At 40.2% G+C, this 21,579-nt stretch overlaps 1 protein-coding gene across 2 annotated transcripts in view; it reads right to left on the bottom strand.

The window, feature by feature from the left end:
* Positions 1 to 21,579, bottom strand: part of LOC126297484 (uncharacterized) — a 338,377-nt gene that overhangs the window by 37,500 nt on the left and 279,298 nt on the right. For both annotated transcript variants that reach the window (XM_049988365.1, XM_049988364.1), the window contains one exon: positions 20,056 to 20,269. In XM_049988365.1, the coding sequence (XP_049844322.1) occupies positions 20,056 to 20,269 (214 nt within the window). The remainder of the gene's footprint in view (positions 1 to 20,055; positions 20,270 to 21,579) is intronic.

The raw sequence follows: 21,579 nt of genomic DNA on the forward strand, positions 1-21,579 counted from the left end.
CTCTAAGTCTACAAATGCTAGAAATGTAAGTTTGTCCTTCCTTATTCTAGCTTCTAAGGTAAGTCATAGGGTCAGTATTGCCTCATGTGTTCCAGCATTCCTACGGAATCCAAACTGATCTTCCCCGAGGTCAGCTTCTACTAGTTTTTCCATTCGTCTGTAAAGAATTTGCATTAGTATTTTGCAGCTGTGTCTTATTAAACTGATAGTTTGGTAATTTTCACATCTGTCAACACCTCCTTTCTTTGGGATTGGAATTACTATATTCTTCTTGAAGTCTGAGGGTATTTCGCCTGTTTCATACATCTTGCTCACCAGATGGTAGAGTTTTGTCAGGACTGGCTCTCCCAAGGCTGTCAGTAGTTCTAATGGAATGTTGTCTACTCCGGGGGCCTTGTTTTGACTCAGGTCTTCCAGTGCTCTGTCAAACTCTTCATGCAGTATTGTATCTCCCATTTCATCTTCATCTACATCCTCTTCCATTTCCATAATATTGTCCTCAAGTACATCATCATTGTATAGACCCTCTATATAGTCCTTCCACCTTTCTGCTTTCCCTTCTTTGCTTAGAACTGGGTTTCCATCTGAGCACTTGATGTTCATGCAAGTGGTTCTCTTATCTCCAAAGGTCTCTGTAATTTTCCTGTAGGCAGTATCTATCTTACCCGTAGTGAGATAAGCCTCTACATTCTTACATTTGTCCTCTAGCCATCCCTGCTTAGCCATTTATATGATTTATATGATGTCTAAGTTGCTCATTATTGTATCGTCAGACATAGCTCACATAATTATGAAATTTATTTATTTATTTATTTCATGTTCCGTAGATCCAGCTAGTGAGTCAATCACAAGGATGTGGAACGTGTCAAATTGTACAGGTTTCAATTTAAACTTACAATAAATACAAGGGCAATTCAATGCCAAATTGTACATAGTCTAAGTAAGACATACTATAAATACAGTAATATATACAATGTCAGCTTAATAACATAACAACTATTTAACAGAAAAAAGTTTCAAATAAAGGTTACAAATAAGAGCACAAGGTTAATTCAGACATTAGGCCTACATGAGTAAATACAGGTACAGCCAATTTGTTGTTGCAAAAACTGTGATTATGCTCAAATGCTCAATAAAATCAATTGAACTAGTTCTAGACACATTAAGTTTAGTAATGATGTACACTTTCTTTCAAATATTCATCCACAGCATAAAAAGATCTCTCTGTCAGGTAATCTTTGAGAACTTGTTTAAATTTTGGCAGTTCTGTATGAAGACATTTGATATGTAGTGGAGAGCATTGAACAGCTTAATGCTGGAGTAGTAAACTCCTTTTTGTACCAGAGTGAGACGTTTCATTTCGACATGTAGACTGTTTTTGTTTCTGGTGTTATAGCCATGGAATTTACTGTTGTCTTGGTAGATAGAATAATTTTTGCACACAAAGGTCAGCAAGGAAAAAATATACTGTGAGGCAGTTGTTAGGATACCTATCTTTCAAAACAAGTGCCTGCAAGTGTGTCTTGATATGGACCCCACACATTATTCTGATTGCTTTTTTTTGGACGGTGAAAACTTTTTTTGCAAATGGTTGGTTCCCCCAGAACATGATAGCATATGACATCAATGAGTGGAAGTAACCAAAGTAGGCAACCTTAATGGCGTCAACTTCAGCCACTGAAGAAATTACCCGTAATGCAAATGTTGCCGAGCTAAGTTTCTTACATAGATGTAGAATGTGAACTGACCAATTACATTTACTGTCTATATAAGCACCCAGGAATTTTGTATCTTCAACTTTCTGTATTGGTTGATCTCTATATTTTATGTTAATTTCATTGAGATTACTTTGTGATGTATGGAACCTCATATAATGAGTTTTATTTGCATTGAGTGAGAGACCATTCGAGGAGAACCAATTTAAGATGTCATTAAAGACAGTATTTGTAGTTTGTTCAAGATTGTGATCTATCAAATCATCAATTAGAATTGTGGTATCATTAGCGAACAGGGTAAATTTGCTGTTTGTCTCAGAACAAAGAAATAGTTTCATATTGTGAACTTTATGGAAGTATTATTTTATTTTGTTTATGACAACACATAATTTGTACCTGAATCTTCATTTTGTACTATCTCTGTCATATATTATTATATTTACCTTTATGGTGTGAATTCAATGTATGTCACCTGATTATATTTGTACTACCATATTACTGTGAACATGCCTGGTTCACCACAAAACCTTAAAAATACACAGGGACATATGGACTCTATATTTCAATAGTATTATAGCTGTTGCATAAATGGTTTCCTATTTCACTTTGGCATTGTGTATTAATGTATCCGGTATACCTTTTAATAGTAACACAGGATGTAACCTTTGAATTGCATGGAAAATCAATGTATCAAAGATGTATTAAGTGATTTTCTTTTATTTCATATCACATTTTTCTCCAGTAGTTATCTATAGTGCCATTAGTGTCCAGATTCTTTTCTTGTGTGTCACAATTCACTCAGTCCTATCAGTTAACTCTTCTACTTTGCACTGACAACACTGACAAGATACTTTGTATCAATCTGTTTCACAGTATGCCTAAACTTGCAATTGTTAATATTATCTGCATCACTGTTTTGTCATACTTTCTTCCTATTTATACAGTCTCATACTGTCTTCAGTAGCTTCCCCTATATCTCTCAGTTTACGTTTAGATTTTATTAGTAATGGTAACAAGATAAATTGTATTAATTCTTTGATCACGCTATGTAGAAAATAATGACTGCTAGTATGTCACATACACTGAAGCACCAAAGAATCTGGTATAGGCATGCATATTCACATACAGAGATATGTAAACAGGCAGAATATGGTGCTGCAGTTGGCAATGCCTATATACGACAACAAGTATCTGGCGCAATTGTTAGATTGGTTACTGTTGCTATAATGGCAGGTTGTCAAGATTTAAATGAGTTTGAATGTGGTATTATAGTCAGCACATGAGTGATGGGACACAGCATCTTTGAGGTAGCGATGAAGTGGGGATTTTCCAGTATGATCATTTCCTGAGAGTACTGTGAATATCAGGAATCTACTAGAACATCAAATCTCTGACACTGTTGCTGAGAGAAAAAGATCCAGCAAGAAGGGGACCAACGATGACTGAAGGGAATCATTAAACATGACAGAAGTGCAACCCATCCACAAATTGCTGCTGATATCAATGCTGAGTCATCAAGAAGTGTCAGCATGCAAACCATTCAGCCAAAAAACATCGATATGGGCTTTCGGAGCTGAAGCTCCACTCATGCACCCTTGATGACTGCATGGCTCAAAGCTTTATACCTTGCCTGGGCTCATCAACACTGACATTTGATTGTTGATGACTGGAAACATATTGCCTGGTTGGACGAGTCTCTTTACAAATTTTATTGAGTGAATGGACGTGTATGGGTATGGGGACAACCTCATGAATCCATGGACCCTGCATGTCAGCAGGGGACTGTTCAAGCTGGTGGAGGCTCTGTAATGGTGTGGGACATGATACAGGGTGTTTCAAAAGTGACCGGTATATTTGCTTGGGACAACAGTACATTTTCAGGCAGACAAATTTTCGAAATTACAGTAGTTACAATTGTCAACAACAGATGGCGCTGTGGTCTGGGAAACTCTATTGTGCCATATTTTCCACATATCCACCATGCGTAGCAATAATATGGAGTAGTCTCTGAATGAAATTACCCGAAACCTTTGACAATGTGTCTGGCGGAATGGCTTCACATGCAGATGAGATGTACTGCTTAAGCTGTTCAATTGTTTCTGGATTCTGGCGGTACACCTGGTCTTTCAAGTGTCCCCACAGAAAGAAGTCACAGGGATTCATGTCTGGCGAATAGGGAGGCCAATCCACGCCACCTCCTGTATGTTTCGGATAGCCCAAAGCAATCACACGATCATCGAAATATTCATTCAGGAAATTAAAGACGTCGGCCGTGCGATGTGGCCGGGCACCATCTTGCTTAAACCATGAGGTGTTCGCAGTGTTGTATAAGGCAGTTTGTACCGCCACAAATTCACGAAGAATGTCCAGATAGTGTGATGCAGTAATCATTTCGGATCTGAAAAATGGGCCAATGATTCCTTTGTAAGAAATGGCGGCTCAGACCAGTACTTTTTGAGGATGCAGGGATGATGGGACTGCAACATGGGGCTTTTCCGTTCCCCATATGCGCCAGTTCTCTTTATTGACAAAGCCGTCCAGGTAAAAATAAGCTTAGTCAGTAAACCAAATGCTGCCCACATGCATATCGCCGTCATCAATCCTGTGCACTATATCATTAGCGAATGTCTCTCGTGCAGCAATGGTAGCGGCGCTGAGGGGTTGCCACGTTTGAATTTTGTATGGATAGAGGTGTAAACTCTGGCGCATGAGACGATATGTGGACGTTGGTGTCATTTGAACCACAGCTGCAACACGGCGAACGGAAACCCGAGGCCGCTGTTGGATCACCTGCTGCACTAGCTGCGTGTTGCCCTCTGTGGTTGCCCTACCTTTCCAGCACGTTCATCCGTCACGTTCCCAGTCCGTTGAAATTTTTCAAACAGATCCTTTATTGTATCGCTTTTCGGTCCTTTGGTTACATTAAACCTCTGTTGAAAACTTCGTCTTGTTGCAACAACACTGTGTTCTAGGTGGTGGAATTCCAACACCAGAAAAATCCTCTGTTCTAAGGAATAAACCATGTTGTCCACAGCACACTTGCACGTTGTGAACAGCACATGCTTACAGCAGAAAGATGACGTACAGAATGGTGCACCCACAGACTGCATTGTCTTCTATATCTTTCACATCACTTGCAGTGCCATTTGTTGTTGAAAATTGTAACTACTGTAATTTCGAAAGATTGTCCGCCTGAAAATGTACTGTTGTCCCAAGCATATTGCAACAAACGGTGTATTTCTATCGCTGCTCGTTTAGTTTTTATTGCCGTTTCAAATATACCGGTCATTTTTGAAACACCCTGTACATCTAGGTACGACTCTGACAGGTGACATGTATATAAGCATCCTGTCTGATCACCTGCATCTGTTCATGTCAATTGTGCATTATGATTGACTTGGGCAATTCCAGCAGGACAATGCGATACCCTAGACATCCTGAATTGCTACAAAGTAGCTCCAGGAACACTCTTCTAAGTTTAAACACTTCTGCTGGCCACCAAACTTCCCAGACATGAACATTATTGAGCATCTCTGTTATGTCTTGCAAAACGTGTTGTTCAGACAAGATCTCCATCCCCTCACACTCTTATGGATTTATGGACAGCCCTGCAGGATTCCTGGTGTACATTCCTTCCAGCATTACATCAGACATTAGTTGAGTCCCTGCTATGTTGTACTGTGGTGCTTCTGTGTGTTCACGGGAGCCCTACACAATAGTCAGTCAGTTTCTATGGCTCTTCAGTGTAAATGACTTTTTTCTGATACTTTTTCTTCTTTGTACTGTCCTTTTGGAGGTGGCCAGTGATCCAAACTCAACAGGATATAAACAAAATGTTTTTGGACCACACAAACATATAATCCAATTATACAAACACTCCTGCAATTCCTCTGTACATATGGATGAATCACTCGATATAATTATGTGTAAGTCTGACAGTCACTAGGAATGGCGCACGCACACATACATGTGCTGATGCCAGATCTCATGGCAAAACACCTGCAGCAGATTTAAAGGCTGTTGCAGATCTCTACAGTCACTTATCAACCAGACAATGTTTACAGCAAGCTCTCCAGTATATCTATTGGCAACGACCCCGTGCTACATGATTTTCTCTTGGACTGTAATTTGGACTTTGTTGCTAACTGCTGACAACACTTTGCTAGCTCAGGGCTTTTCCTGTCTGACTAATATAGGACTGTCTTCACTCACTGTGTTTGTGGTAAACAAACTGACACTATATCGATACACCAAGAGCGTGGTTCGTTCTGAGTGTTTCCTAGCTGAACCTAATGAACAAACAGTATTCTTGAGCATGGACTTGTGAGCTGTTCAACAGACTTTCAGAGTACTACATTGAACATAAGGTAACTGATTCCAGGAGTCTTTTGTGTATTTCCAGAAGAGTCAGGAGCTATTGTTTTGTGTGATTTTATTGTGAATAAGTTGATCTTCATGAAATCTGAGTTGTTGAAAAAGTAGACTTACAACAGTGTTGTCGAAAATTTTTTGGAATTGCAGCTCATCCTGCACCAGAGTGAGACTTGTCAGGATGTTGTGCTGAGTGTTTCAACCATAATGGACCAGTAGTTTCTTGAGCTATGGAAATGAAAGCTCCAGTAGCAGCACGAGCTCATGCAGAAGTTGACATATCTAGCACATCAACAATCACTTCCAACAATTCCAACGTTCCAGCCATTTAATGAACTCAAAAGGACTGGGAAGAGTATCAAAAGGTTTTAGCACTTTATTTTCAGGCAAGTATCATTCATTACCCTGAGCAACAGCAATCCTTTCTATTAAATACAAATTAACATCTCTACTATCTTGTGTAAAAGTTGGCTCCTTTATCTAATCCACCATTGCTTCCTCTCACAAATATCCATTTGCTTTTAAGTTAACAATTTGCTACAAAAATGCATATCATGACAGCTTGTTTAAAGTTCCTTCAATATCTTAAAGCAACATTAGATAGTTACGAATCATGAATGGCAGACCTACAAGTCCTGAGCAGAAGATGCAAGTTTATATGTTCTTCTGGACTATTCTACACAGTATCATTAATATGTGATGTAGTGATTAGATTAGTACTGGATATTGAAGTGCATTGTAGAAGTCAGGTTTCTCTCTAGAAGTTTTGCATATTGCTACAGCATTCAAGATACCTCAAGCACCTCAGGCTACAACTTCCACATACTGTGAAATATCATCTCAATCAGCAGCTTAGTTCATCTGGGCATGAGACTAGAGAAATGTCACACAGTACAGGTGACAGTGAAGTAGCTCTCACTCAACCAGTCAGGAATCAAACCTAGGAATCTAGTGCCATTACAGGTATTCCTCCTGGCCTTAGCAGAATGTCAGCAGACTGCCCAGTTGTCCTGGTTTCCTGGTTATTTTTTACATGCTACACACAGCTGCCCACATCACATTATAATTATGTCTGTCAACAGTGTTTTCAATAAGGTTTTAAAGCAGATGTTTGTCAGTGCCAGCTGTGCAATCACCAGTTGAGTGTGCTAATGCAAATAAACACGATAGAGTCAAGTCGTAGTATTTCTCTACAATCAATCCTCCAGAAGCTTATTCTTGACTTCCTTTGGATTAAACTTCCAAAGCCAGTCTGGTACTGAATACTCCTTTTGGCCTCTATCATTATAACAGGTTACCTTTTGGTGTTGGTAGTGCACCAGCAATCTCTCAGAAATTTTTAGAACAAACTATGGCCAACATTCCACAAAGTGTCATTTATCTGGATAATGTAGTAGTGACAAGTAGAACTGTGGAAGAGTGTTTATCAAATCTGTGGAAAATATTTTCATTTCTTTTAAAAGTGGGGTTAAAGTGTAACTTGTCCAAATGCTCCTTCTTTTAGGTTTCTATTAAGTATATAAAATGCATCTTTAACCAGGAAGGACTTAAACTAATGTCAGAGAATGAAAGCCTTTCCCACATTCGAGTACCAAACAACATAAAAGACCTGCAGGTTTTTATGGTCAAGGTTTCTATTATGCCCAATTTATTCCCAAAACTACAGTGATAGCTCATGTTGAATCGATTGCAGAGAAAACAGGTCCCTTACCAGTGGTCCATGAACTGTCATGCAGCATTTCTTAAACTGAAGAAATGTCTCCAAACTGTTCCTTGGCTGGCCTTGTATCATCCTCATTTATCTTCAGTGTTTTCCATGGATGCATCAACATATGGTGTTGGGGCTGCACTGTGGCATAGGTACCTGAATGGTTCAAAACAGCCTATTGTGTTCACTACTATGGCAATCACCATGGCACAAAAAATTATTCCCAGATAGAGAATGAGACATTGGCAATTATCTTTGGTGATCAAAAGTTCTGAGGTTTTTTATACGGTAACAAATTTCATATAGTCACTGATCAGCCAACCAGCTGATATTTACAGCAAGATCACCAGTGTATCTATTGACGGCAACCCTATGCTACATCCTTTTTCTTGGACAGTGATTTGAACTTCATTGCTAAATACCAATGACATTTGGCTAGCTCACAGATTTTCCTGTCTGTCTATGGGAGGACCATCTTTGCTTGCCATTAAACAGATGATTGTGTTTTCAGTGAACAAACTTATGGCATATGGATACATTGAGAGTGTGGTTCATATCTGAGTGTTTCCCAGTCAAAGCTACAAACAGTTTTCTCCAACACTGATATGTGAATTATTCAACAAACATTCAGAGTACTATACTGACCATGTGGTAACCACATCCAGGAACCTTCAGTTTTATGTGTTTGCAGAAGAGTCAAGAAATATTATTTTGTGTGATTTAATTGTAAATAAGCTGTGCTTAATAACATCTGTATTGCTGAAGAAGCAGACTTACAACAAAAACCATCATAAAATTTCTGATTATGTAGTTTACACTTGCCCACATCTCGTGGTCGTGCGGTAGCATTCTCACTTCCCACGCCCGGGTTCCCGGGTTCAATTCCCGGCGGGGTCAGGGATTTTCTCTGCCTCATGATGGCTGGGTGTTGTGTGATGTCCTTAGGTTAGTTAGGTTTAAGTAGTTCTAAGTTCTAGGGGATTGATGACCTAAGCTGTTAAGCCCCATAGTGCTCAGAGCAACTTTTTTGAAGTTTACACTCCTTGTGAAGTAAGAGTGAGGCGGGCGAGCACATTATAAAATTACTGTGACTTTCTGGCCATGGCACCAATGCACACTCATATGCACTGCTCACTACAGAGATAGCCGATTTCTGACATGACCATGCAGACCCTCCCCCCCCCCCCAAACCCCCCCCCCCCCCAAAAAAAAAAAGAAAAAAGAAAAACTGGGAAGTGATGAACAGGTGATGGCAGTTCCTGATGACCAATCAGTGTAAACTGGGTTGAATTATACTGTAAAACTTTCTGGAATGTATCACATTATGAGGGCACATGACTCCAAGATGCTGATTTATTTTTCAGGTGAGGGTTGTAAGTTTAGTGGCTTTGCTGATGTTATTTTTTAAAACCAGTAGGCTATGTACTGGCACTGTGTTTCATGTTTCCTTTTCAGTATCAACAAAACACATGTAAAATTACTTTCTGCATGCACTCATCACAGTCATCTACATTAAACAGATATTCTTAAGACATAAAATACACATTCTATAAAGGAAGAGTGCCACTGTATTCAAAGAAAGAAATCCTCCCAGACATCAATGCCATATTACTCACATTACAGACAAAGCCGTATTTCATCTCACTAGTAAATTTTTTACAAATTAAATTAAACTGTCAACTTTTTCAGCGACATTTGACAACCATAAAGAAACCTAGATGAATTGCAACAAAATATGACCATAATGGTAAATGGATGTACCAGTCAATTTTGAACAACTTTACTATAAATAAATGACAGTAAACCGAAGACACAATATTTAATTTGAATGTTGCTACATAAGACAATGTAATAGTTGATGTCCTAGCATTTCTGTCTAACCCCATGAGTATATCTATATTTGAAATTGGGAAACAAAATACAGAATCTCTTAATGTTAAAAATTTGGTTACTTCCTGAAAGACTTGCGGATGTTCAGCAAGTGCAACGTTTGCTGAAGAGGCAGGAGTTATATTGGGAAGCCCGAAATCACAAAATGGAAAAAAAAAGTGTTTCATTTCCTCCTGTTGTGTTTATGTTTCTGGTATGTTCTTAAAGGCAAAATTAGTCATATTCTCTTAGTTATATTACAGTATCAGCTGCAGTCATGCTACTATCTCCTAAACCAAATTTTTCGTTTCACTGTTGTGATCGAAGTAAACAGATCATCCAAGAAGCATAATTTCGTTTCATAACCAAGCGCATATCTGATTCAAATAGCAATTAAGAAACTGCTACATGCTCACACTACTTCAACCATGTTATGATACATCAAAAGACCAACTGCATTCCCATACATGGCACACAGGAGAGCAGGAAGAAACAAAATGAATCTCCATGAGTTGAAAGGGTAAGTGATGTTATTTCAGGGACTACTATATTGACCAAGTTTACAAAGAACTTGGCAGTATGAGCCCACTTATCAGTATGACATTGCACCACCTCTGACCTGGATACATCCACAGATTCACTTGGGAAGGGTATCATAAAGCTGTTGTATCCTCTACTGAGGCAAGCTGTCCAATAACTGTTGTAAATAATCCTTGCTGTATTGGACTCTGGCTCTGGGATGGTGTTGATGTCCAAGCTAGTCCAACACATCTTATAGGTGACCAATATGGAATCTTTCTCACCACAGGAGTACCTCAATGTCATGCAGACAGTTCACAGAGACATGTGCCATGTGTGAACAAGCATTGTTCTCTTGAAAAATGGCACTGTGATACGGTTATATGAGGGTAGCACACGAGGATGTCAGTGACATACCACTGTGTCATCAGAGTTACCTCAGTCACTACCAACTGTCAGCTGAACTCGTATATGATGGCTTGCCTCACCACAATGCCAAGAGTAACACTGCTCTTTATCTCCAAAACATTGGAAGAATGAGACTTCTTCCCATGTCACTATCATACTTACCGACAATGGTCATTTAGGGTAGTATAGAGCCATGATTCATTGCTGATCACAGTGTGTCCCCAGACACCAGCAACCCATGTTTCCTGGTCTTGAGACCACTCCAAACACAGCTACTTGTGTTGGGGAGGGGGGGGGGGGGGGGGGGGTCAACGGCAGGAGATGTGTGGCACTGTGATTAGTTATTCCCTTATCTGGCTGCTGCTGGTCTCTAACCAACAGTACAGGCTAACACATAATGTTGCAGGGAATCTGATAGATTTTCTCAAATGACAGGTGCACTTTTGAAGAGGTTAAAATGTGCTTGATACACAATATGGCAATCTTCCCTTATGATGGTCAGAAATGGGCAACTGGCATCTTGATGATAAGTATGTCTGCCCTCAAAAATCTGGATATTGCTTCATTTGACCAGGCAGCTAAATGGAGCCAAATGGTGACTCACAATGAGGCCCTGGTCAAACACTGTCAGTTACTGTCTCACACAAATGTGTAACAATTACATGTTCTTCACAGTTATCATTCAACATGTGATGTTGTTCAGACACCTTATATATACTACCATGCCTGATAACAACACTAAACACAACTCTTATGGCCACTCTATCTGCCACAGTGAATTGCAACTCTAATCCTTTACCTAACTACTGATGCTATGTACGTGTAGAAAGTTACGCTGACATCTGAACACACTTCAGATCTATTCCAATTGTAAAAATGACAGCATTAAATCTTTAACAAGATCCTGAACATGACTTTCTACAACAGTTTACTATCTATCTGAACAACTAGAAATTTGAATTGTTCAGTTTCACTCATCATATGCACATTCTGTGAAATTAAAACGTCAGGTTTAGTTGAATTGTGTGTTAGAGAATGTAAAAACTTAGTCTTACTGTGATTTAGCATTATTTTATTTCCTAAAAGCCATGAACTTATGTCATGAACTGCACTATTTGAAACTGAGTCAGTGTTTCACAAAACATCCTTTACTACCAAGCAAACAGAAATATTTTAGAGTTACCTGTAATACTAGAGGGCATATATTTATATAAATAAGGAACAGGAGTGGCCCAACACTGAACCCTATGGCACCCCCCCCCCCCCCCCCCCCCCACTTGACCATACCCCACTCAGACCCCACATCACAGCCATTCTTAACACTGTGAATAATCACCTTTTGCTGCCTGTTGCTAAAGTAAGAGGTGAACCAATTGTGAATTACCCCCCATATTCCATAATGGTCCAACTGGAGCAATATTTTGTGATAAACACAATCAAACGCCTTAGTTAAATTTAAAAAAAATTGCCAAGCATTTGAAACCTTTTGTTTAACCCATCCAGTACCTCACAGAGAAAAGAGAATATAGCACTTTCAGTTGTTAAATGACTTCTAAAGCTGAGCTGTACATTCGATAGCCAATTGTGTGATATAAAATGATCAATTTACTTACATTCACAGCCTTTTCAATAATGCTTTGTTTTTCTTTGCTCAGGGCAGTGTTCAATGCTCGATGCAGTGGTAGTCTGTTTTATTTGTTAATTACATGATCTTAGACCCCAATTCCAGTAGCCTCTTTAAACACACAATCTCAGAACAAGGAAGATTTTGTATCTTGGTTTTGTTGTTATTGATAATGTAGCCTGTTTTATACTATGGCCAGCCATGGCTGATTTGGTAGTCTGTTGTAATTCAGCACAGCATGTTCATGGCACCAGTCTTCTATATGGGTACAATTTCTCCGATGTACGTCTTGCTGCACTGGCACGGGATTTGGTAGACCACTGGTTTGCAAAGGCCAAGATCATCATCTTATGAAACTAATAGTGTCTTTCATAGAAACAACATATTATAACATGCTAAGCTACTGAATAGTTCATTTTTAATTGTATAACCAGTTATATTTTGACAATTGTTTTATAAGATATATGTGACATCTATTATTGACAAAAACTGAACTAGGAAATGGTCTCTGATTAAAAACTCTCATACAATTAGAAATTAAAAATAAATTATTCAGCAGCTTATGTGTTGCAGTATGTTGTTCCTATGGTTTATGAAAGCTGTGGAACACAACCGCCGGCCGCGGTGGTCTCGCGTTTCTAGGCATGCAGTTCGGAACCGTGCGACAGCTACGGTCGCAGGTTCGAATCCTGCCTCGGGCATGGATGTGTGTGATGTCCTTAGGTTAGTTAGGTTTAAGTAGTTCTAAGTTCTAGGGGACTGATAACCACAGCAGTTGAGTCCCATAGTGCTCAGAGCCATTTGAACCATTTGAACACAACCAATGATAACTATTTAGCAGGGTCAAAGCCTTAGAGGGTGGGTGAAATATACATGTGACACTGTATGGCTTCAAGATTCTGCTGACTTTCATGGAGGTATTGCCAACAAATGGCATGTTCACTATTCATTGGCACTCTTCTTTTTCTTTATGCAGTTGTCTAGATATAACTTGACTAAATGCACACCTCACTATTTGTTGCCATACCCATTCCTTCAGAATGTTTTCTCCAGGTGCTTCACCTCATGTGGAAGGCTGTCTTAGTTACAGATGAACTGCACCCCGTGTCCAAGTGTCCATGAAATGCCTTCATACTGGGAACTGTGGTGAAAAAAATGGCTCTGAGCACTATGCGACTTAACTTCTGAGGTCAGTCAGTCACCTAGAACTTAGAACTAATTAAACCTAACTAACCTAAGACATCACACACATCCATGCCCGAGGCAGGATTTGAACCTGCAACCGGAGAGGTCGCTCGGCTCCAGACTGTAGCACCTAGAACCGCATGGCCACTCTGGCCGGCAATTGTGGTGACTGGAGGCATGTATATACAGATCATTGTGTGTAGGCTTTTAGTACACATTGCATTCCAGCTTCCCGTCTGGTTTCTATTTCACCAGGACATCAAAAATAGGAGGATTCAATGCTGTTCCACCTCCAAGGTAAACTGTATTAGGTGAACTAAGTTGAACTGATGGAGAAATTCACCTAAGCTGATGCATCCATGAGACCAGACAATCACATAATATCCACATAATGGTATTGATTGATTGATTGTTTTGTTGGTCCCTTTCATCATTTTATACATAGTTACAAATTGATATTGAACAAGTCAGCAGGTTTGTTTTAGTTGGGCTTTCTCGAGGGCCTTCTTCTCAAAATTTTCCATGAGCAAATTTGCCACAAATTGTGACATGTGAAACCAAATGGTGAAGCCATCCATCTTTTGATAATTTCTGTCAAACATGAAGTAAGTTGAAGTGAGCACAAACTCAAAGACCCTTGTCAGGTTGGTCCAGAATTCTTTGCTTTATCAGTTCCATGCATTTTTAGTGGTACCCTGGAGATGAGGAGCATTATGTGAGAACTCAACAGTAGATCACTATCACTAAGTGGAAGTTCTTGTGGAAGTTGTACAAAATGAATGGAAATAATGGATGCAATGTTGGCGTTTCCCCACAGACAGACTCAGGAGAGTGGTCAGGTGTTTGGCCAAACCATATATGTAGTTGCTCCTATATTGCTGACTGTGAGCCTCAGAGGATGCCCTCTTTGTTGACATTTGGCAGTCCATACAGCAGTGGAAGAGCAGCTTGTGGTTGAAGTTTCTTGACAGTCTTGTCACTGAATGTATTTTGTAGAAGTTTGATGATTTTTCTCTGGACTTACCTTGTTATATTTTCCTGTGCGCTGCATCATCAAAAAGTCCATAAACTTTCTGTTTATATTCTGAGTGCAGGAGTAACATTGTAACATTCCCTTTGTCAACAGCAGCAACGTATGGCTTGGCCAAAAACCTGTCTGCATTCCTGAGTCCATCTGTGGGGTAATGCCAAAATCACATCTATAATTTCATTCATTTTGTACATCTACAAGAACTTTGCCTCAGTGATAGTGATCTGGTGGTGAATTCTCACATACTGCTCCTCTTCACCAGGGTACCACTAAAAAAAATGTATGGAATTGATAAGCAAGAAAATCAGGACCAACCTGATAAGACTCTTTGAGTTTGTGCTCATTTCAACTTACTTCCTGTTGGACAGAAATTATGAAAAGATGGATGGCGACGCCATTATGCGTCATCCATCACAAGTTGCGACAAATTTGTTCATGGAAGATTTCAAGGTTTCAAGGAGAAGGCCCTGGAGCAATCCCAACTAAAACCAATCTGTTTCTACCATTACATGGATGTCATGTTCATTTTTTGGCTACATGGATGGGTCAACTTAGGTGAATTTCTCCATCACTTCAACTTAGTTCACCCAGTACGGTTTACCATGGAGGTGGAACGGAATTCTATCCATCCTCTCTCTCTCTCTCTCTCTCTCTCTCCCTCCTTTTTTTTTTTTTTTTTTTTTTTTTTTTTTTTTTTTTTTTTTTTGTTGAAGTGAAACAGAAACCTGATTAGAAGCCAGGACACAGCGTGTACTCGAAGTCTACACACATCGATTCATATATACATTCCATTGCCCAGCATGAAGGCATGTTACACTCACTTGTTCACGAGACATGAGCCATCTGGAATGAAGACAGCCTTCCACCTGAGTTGAAGAACCTAAAGAATACATTTCAAAGGAATGGATATAACAACAAGTAGATAAGGCATGCATTTAGAGAGGCTATACCAAGGCAACAGCATGAAGAAAAAGAGGACTACGAATCACTAGTGATCATCCCTTTTGTTGGCAAAAGCTCCAGAAGAGCCAGCAGAATCTTGGTGCAACATAATGTCAGTTGTGTATTTCACCCACTTGCTAAGACCTTGACACTATTGGTTTCAGTAAAGGATGATTTACTGAATTACTCCAGGCCACTAATTCAACTGTGGTTGACACTACTATAAAACTGACCATACTATAGAGTATAACAAAACCAAGATATTTAGACAACCTTCCTCCTCCTGGGGTTGCATTATTCAAGAAACCATTAAATTTAGATTCCAAGAAGGTGTAATTAACAAAGATAGTGGCCTACAATTGAGTCAGGCATGAAACATTGCATTGACCCAAGAATCAGCAAAGCATTCCAATACAGTGAGGTCCACACTCAGTGGCAACAGTGCAGAGACAGAGTGCTGCAATTCACAGCTGGCATTGCTAAGCCCACCAGCACCACAATTTATGACAGTCATTTCCACAGACAGTGACAGGAGTGGAGTGATGGAGGGGATAATGACCAATGTACACACAATGCTGCCCTGAGCAGAGCAGAGTAGCCATCATCAGGAACTATCTGATGAAGGAAACACGTCTGTTTGCAGACATTCCCTGGAGAACTTATGACATGACCCAGGAAAACACCAGAGGATTCTGCAAGATTTGTTTACATCATTTACAGCTAAATCGACATCTGTGCTTTACCAGCCATTGAATGGAATATAGTGAAGATTATATTACATCAGTGCTCTTGCCTGCCTTAATACCTCTGTCATATAGCTACCAGGAAACAGGAAAACACAATCAGTTGTCACATTGACAAGGGTGCTGCATTGATGAACTAATGGTGAAAAGAATTTCCTGGAGACTGAATGGTGTAACTGCACTGCCTATGTTGCCATCCTGTGGTCAACCATATGTCTGGTCTTTGATTATAGACTGTGCTCCTGTCTACCCCTCCTTGTCACTCAGCCCACCAAGGCAAAGACTCCACACTGGTTCCATAGGGAGTTAACAGTTATGAACAACTGTCCAGACATGTTTGAACTCTTCTACATGAGTGTTTCATTGTTCAACAATCTTCTCACTACTTTCTGGATATCTGCTACTAGTTATTGCTTCCTCTAAAGGAAGCTGCACCCACAGACTGATGGGCAAAAGCTACTTTCCTGCATTAAATCTGAAATCTGATGTCAGAAGCAAGCATCTAGGGAATACAGAGTTACTGCCTAATTGATGGCACAGGTGTAAGTTATCACACATTGATGCACGAGTGCTGTTGGCCAGCATGTACAACCTGTTTGTTGTACATCTCACCATGGATGGTAGTGCACAATTCCAAGAATCTGGGAGGAAAGAAACACAGTATGCAATACAATGTGCATCATCTCTTAAATGAGACTGTACAACTATGACTGGATAAGCAAGGTTTGACTTAGTGGTTAAGTAAGTTGAATACAGCCAGAAGGGTAGAGATCCCAGCGCCATGTAGTCCATCCACCAAAGCACTGGAGTTCACAATGTTGGGTTTAATTACATCATTGAGAGGATATCCATGGAAGAAATAAAAACTTCCTTGGGATATTTTTAAGGCTGCTGTGTCCTTGGGTAATTGTTCAAAGGAATGATGGTAGAGTGTAGCATAATTAAATGGTCTGTGTCTATTCACAATTTGTTATGAGAAGCTGAGACACATGGGAATCTTCACAGAGCTGAAATGTGGACTACATGAGTAAAGGAAAAAACTAGGCAGAAAAGCAGTTGCTAAATAACATCTTGATAAGGCATAGTGAAGCATATGAAGAGTTTGCAGACCACATTTACAAAGTTAAAATGAAACAAGGAGAGCAGAAGTGTATCATTTAGAGATCTCAAATGCTAAACACTCAATTTTCTTCAGGGAAAGAAAGATGTAGAGAGAAGTATCAACAGGTTTCCCAGATGCCTTACAAGCACAAAATACACCCTAACATATGGCCATGAGAATGCACTAGAATGTTTGGAGCTGTCATTACATAGGTTACATGTGACATGATTTAAGGATACTGCCCCTATCAGCCACTATTGTTGGACATACCTAGATAAAACTTTCCCTATCCCTACTGCTAATATACCTATCAGATCTACTCTTTGAAATCCCATCACCCGCAAATCTAACCTAACCTAAACACCACTCTTGACCTAGCTTTCCACTGGTGCATCAGAATTGCCTGAATATATGAAAAATAACGCTTTTCACAGGAACACTTTGTAAAATAATTAGGCATTTCATGTAATCTGAGGAGACCTTCAGAATTCTTTTTTTTCTTCTTCTTTTTCTTTTTTCTGCCTGATTTTTAGTTATTAATTATAAAGAAACAGTAGAAAATAGTAACCCTATCTTTCAGTACTACACTCCTCGAAAATGAAATAAGAACACCGTGAATTCATTGTCCCAGGAAGGGGAAACTTTATTGACACATTCCTGGGGTCAGATACATCACATGATCACACTGACAGAACCACAGGCACATAGACACAGGTAGCAGAGCATGCACAATGTCGGCACTAGTACAGTGTATATCCACCTTTAGCAGCAATGCAGGCTGCTATTCTCCCATGGAGACAATCGTAGAGATGCTGGATGTAGTCCTGTGGAATGGCTTGCCATGCCATTTCCACCTGGCGCCTCAGTTGGACCAGCATTCGTGCTGGACATGCAGACCGCATGAGACGACGCTTCATCCAGTCCCAAACATGCTCAATGGGGGACAGATCCAGAGATCTTGCTAGCCAGGGTAGTTGACTTACACCTTCTAGAGCACGTTGGGTGGCACGGGATACATGCGGACGTGCATTGTCCTGTTGGAACAGCAAGTTCCCTTGCTGGTCTAGGAATGGTAGAACGATAGGTTCGATTACGGTTTGGATGTACTGTGCACTATTCAGTGTCCCCTCGACGATCACCAGAGGTGTACGGCCAGTGTTGGAGATCGCTCCCCACACCATGATGCCTGGTGTTAGCCCTGTGTGCCTCGGTCGTATGCAGTCCTGATTGTGGCGCTCACCTGCACGGCGCCAAACACGCATACGACCATCATTGGCACCAAGGCAGAAGCGACTCTCATCGCTGAAGACGACATGTCTCCATTCGTCCCTCCATTCACGCCTGTCGCGACACCACTGGAGGCGGGCTGCACGATGTTGGGGCGTGAGCGGAAGACGGCCTAACGGTGTGCGGGACCGTAGCCTAGCTTCATGGAGACGGTTGCGAGTGGTCCTCGCCGATACCCCAGGAGCAACAGTGTCCCTAATTTGCTGGGAAGTGGTGGTGCGGTCCCCTACGGCACTGCGTAGGATCCTACGGTCTTGGCGTGCATCAGTGCGTCGCTGCGGTCCGGTCCCAGGTCGACGGGCACGTGCACCTTCCGCCGACCACTGGCGACAACATCGATGTACTGTGGAGACCTCACGCCCCACGTGTTGAGCAATTCGGCGGTACGTCCACCCGGCCTCCCACATGCCCACTATATGCCCTCGCTCAAAGTCCGTCAACTGCACATACGGTTCACGTCCACGCTGTCGCGGCATGCTACCAGTGTTAAAGACTGCGATGGAGCTCCGTATGCCATGGCAAACTGGCTGACACTGACGGCGGCGGTGCACAAATGCTGCGCAGCTAGCGCCATTTGACGGCCAACACTGCGGTTCCTGGTGTGTCCGCTGTGCCGTGCGTGTGATCATTGCTTGTACAGCCCTCTCGCAGTGTCCGGAGCAAGTATGGTGGGTCTGACACACCGGTGTCAATGTGTTCTTTTTTCCATTTCCAGGAGTGTATATGCTTTTCCTTTGTGGTGAAAGAGGTATTGGTTGGAGATGGATGGAAAGGGGGAGAGGGTGGGGCAATTCACTCAGACCTTAGGTTGACTGACAATAGGTGTATCCCTCTTAATCCAGGGCCTACGTGTGCGCCCCATCTTTCTAAAGTTCCCCAACCAACCCTTCTTCCCTCCTGGCAGAAAAAATTTTGTTCTCAAAGTTTCTTTGCTATTTTCTAGTTCTAGCACTTCTATAGGCAGTATTATGAATTTCAAACTTCTGAAGGTAAGTACTGACTACCTGTTCTGAAATTTTAACAATTTTCTCAGTCGAAATCTTGTCTTTGTCACTGAATATATTTGTGAACAGTTGATATTACTGCAAGCACTTAGCTCTTCGAGAAAAAGTTTCAGTTAAAGCTACAAAAATGCATTTTAAATGCAATAGAATAAAACAAATATTGTCCAGATGGATATTTATTGTTTAGTTATTTTATGATCAGCTACTCTCACATACATATAACGTTTACATGTCACCAAGTTTGTCTGAATTTTGGGTTTCTTTTGGATTCACAGTCATTGTTTAATTTATGATGAACACATTTATCATTCCTGAGCTATGTGATTCATTGGTAAATTATTTGTCACTGTTGCTATAAAAGAAATTCCAACCACAATTCAAAATTTGAAAACATATATTTTCCATTTCTCAGTTTATCAACAAAAAACTCTGATGTAAATATACACAAAGTTTTCTGCAAATGTAGATTTGACATTTTCTCTGATAATTTTTTGGGAAATATCATGTTTAACTGAAATCAACAAATTCTTTAAAAACTATGGTTATACCTTCAGGATTGTCTCGGCTTTCTTTGTGCTTCCTTTCCATTCCTTAAGAGCATATTGCAGCAAATCTACTTTGCTACCAATGTTTTCAGTAGTGGGCTCTTTACTGTGCTCTTCCAAAGGAGATGCAACATCTGAATAAGAATTTTCAGTCATAGGTGTTGAAATCTCACTAGTACAGCTACTACTGTAGGCCATCGATTTCTCATACACTTCTCTGCAAAAATTGTAAAAAAATGTTACAATGAGTACAATAGTTTTAGATCAAGCATTTTTGAATAAATAAATCACTTTTATAAGTGTAATCAGACATTTGATTACAAATATCAAAAGAATATCCCATATGAAAGAATAAAATATTGAAAGTAATAACAAAATAAAGTGGAAATAGCCTGAAAGATGTTTCTGTGATATTTCTTTTAATGTATTTTTCTGTTCAATTTTAAACTGCTTAAAGCACCCCAGACAGTCAATAATACATCACAATAATATTGTGCTTCAGAATGCTGGACAATAAAGATGCTGCTCTGATAATTGACCTTCTTTACTGCAAGCAGAAAAGAGAGGGGGATAAAAATTGATCCAAGAAGAATCAAAGATAACTCATCAAAGCTTGTTGAGAGAACTGAGGCTGAACATAAAAAAGTTTATCATAACTTTTTATATGTTGGTGGTCCAACATCTGATACATTGTTGGAAATGGTTGACTCCGTACACAGGCACTTGCCCCCTTCACTCACTCACACACACCACCACCACCACCACCACCACCACCACCACAACCACCCAGAATTTGGAGTACAAAGTCTTATTTCATCACAAAATACTTATTCTCATACATTTCTAGAAGTGATGGCTGTTTGCTGGCTTTATGTATCAAAGTAATGAACCTGTAACAAATATTGAGTGTATAACCATACACTATCTGAATATATACAGGATGAACATTAATAAAACTAACAAATTGCAGGGGCAGATTTCTGACTGGGAATAGAGGAAAAAAGGTCCTAGGAATATGCATCTTGAAATTCATCATTGCTATGGTCTTGTGGATATGGATTGGGGCTAAGAAATGAAAGAGGAAGCCGCCTGGTAGAATTTTGCACAGAGCACAACTTAATCATAGCTAACACTTGGTTTAAGAATCATGAAAGAAGGTTGTATACATGGAAGAACCCTGGAGATATTAAAAGGTATCAGATAGATTATATAATGGTAAGACAGAGATTTAGGAACCAGGTTTTAAATTGTAAGACATTTCCAGGGGCAGAAGTGGACTCTGACCACGTGGTCAATCTATTGGTTATGACCTGTAGATTAAAACTGAAGAAACTGCAAAAATGTGGGAAATTAAGGAGATGGGACCTGGATAAACTGAAAGAACCAGAGGTTGTACAGAGTTTCAGGGAGAGCATAAGGGAACAATTGACAGGAATGGGGGAAAGAAATACAATAGAAGAAGAATGGGTAGCTCTGAGGGATGAAGTAGTGAAGGCAGCAGAGGATCAAGTAGGTAAAAATACGAGG

This window comes from Schistocerca gregaria, chromosome X, assembly GCF_023897955.1.
Source record: "Schistocerca gregaria isolate iqSchGreg1 chromosome X, iqSchGreg1.2, whole genome shotgun sequence".
Taxonomy (NCBI): Eukaryota; Metazoa; Arthropoda; class Insecta; order Orthoptera; family Acrididae; genus Schistocerca; species Schistocerca gregaria.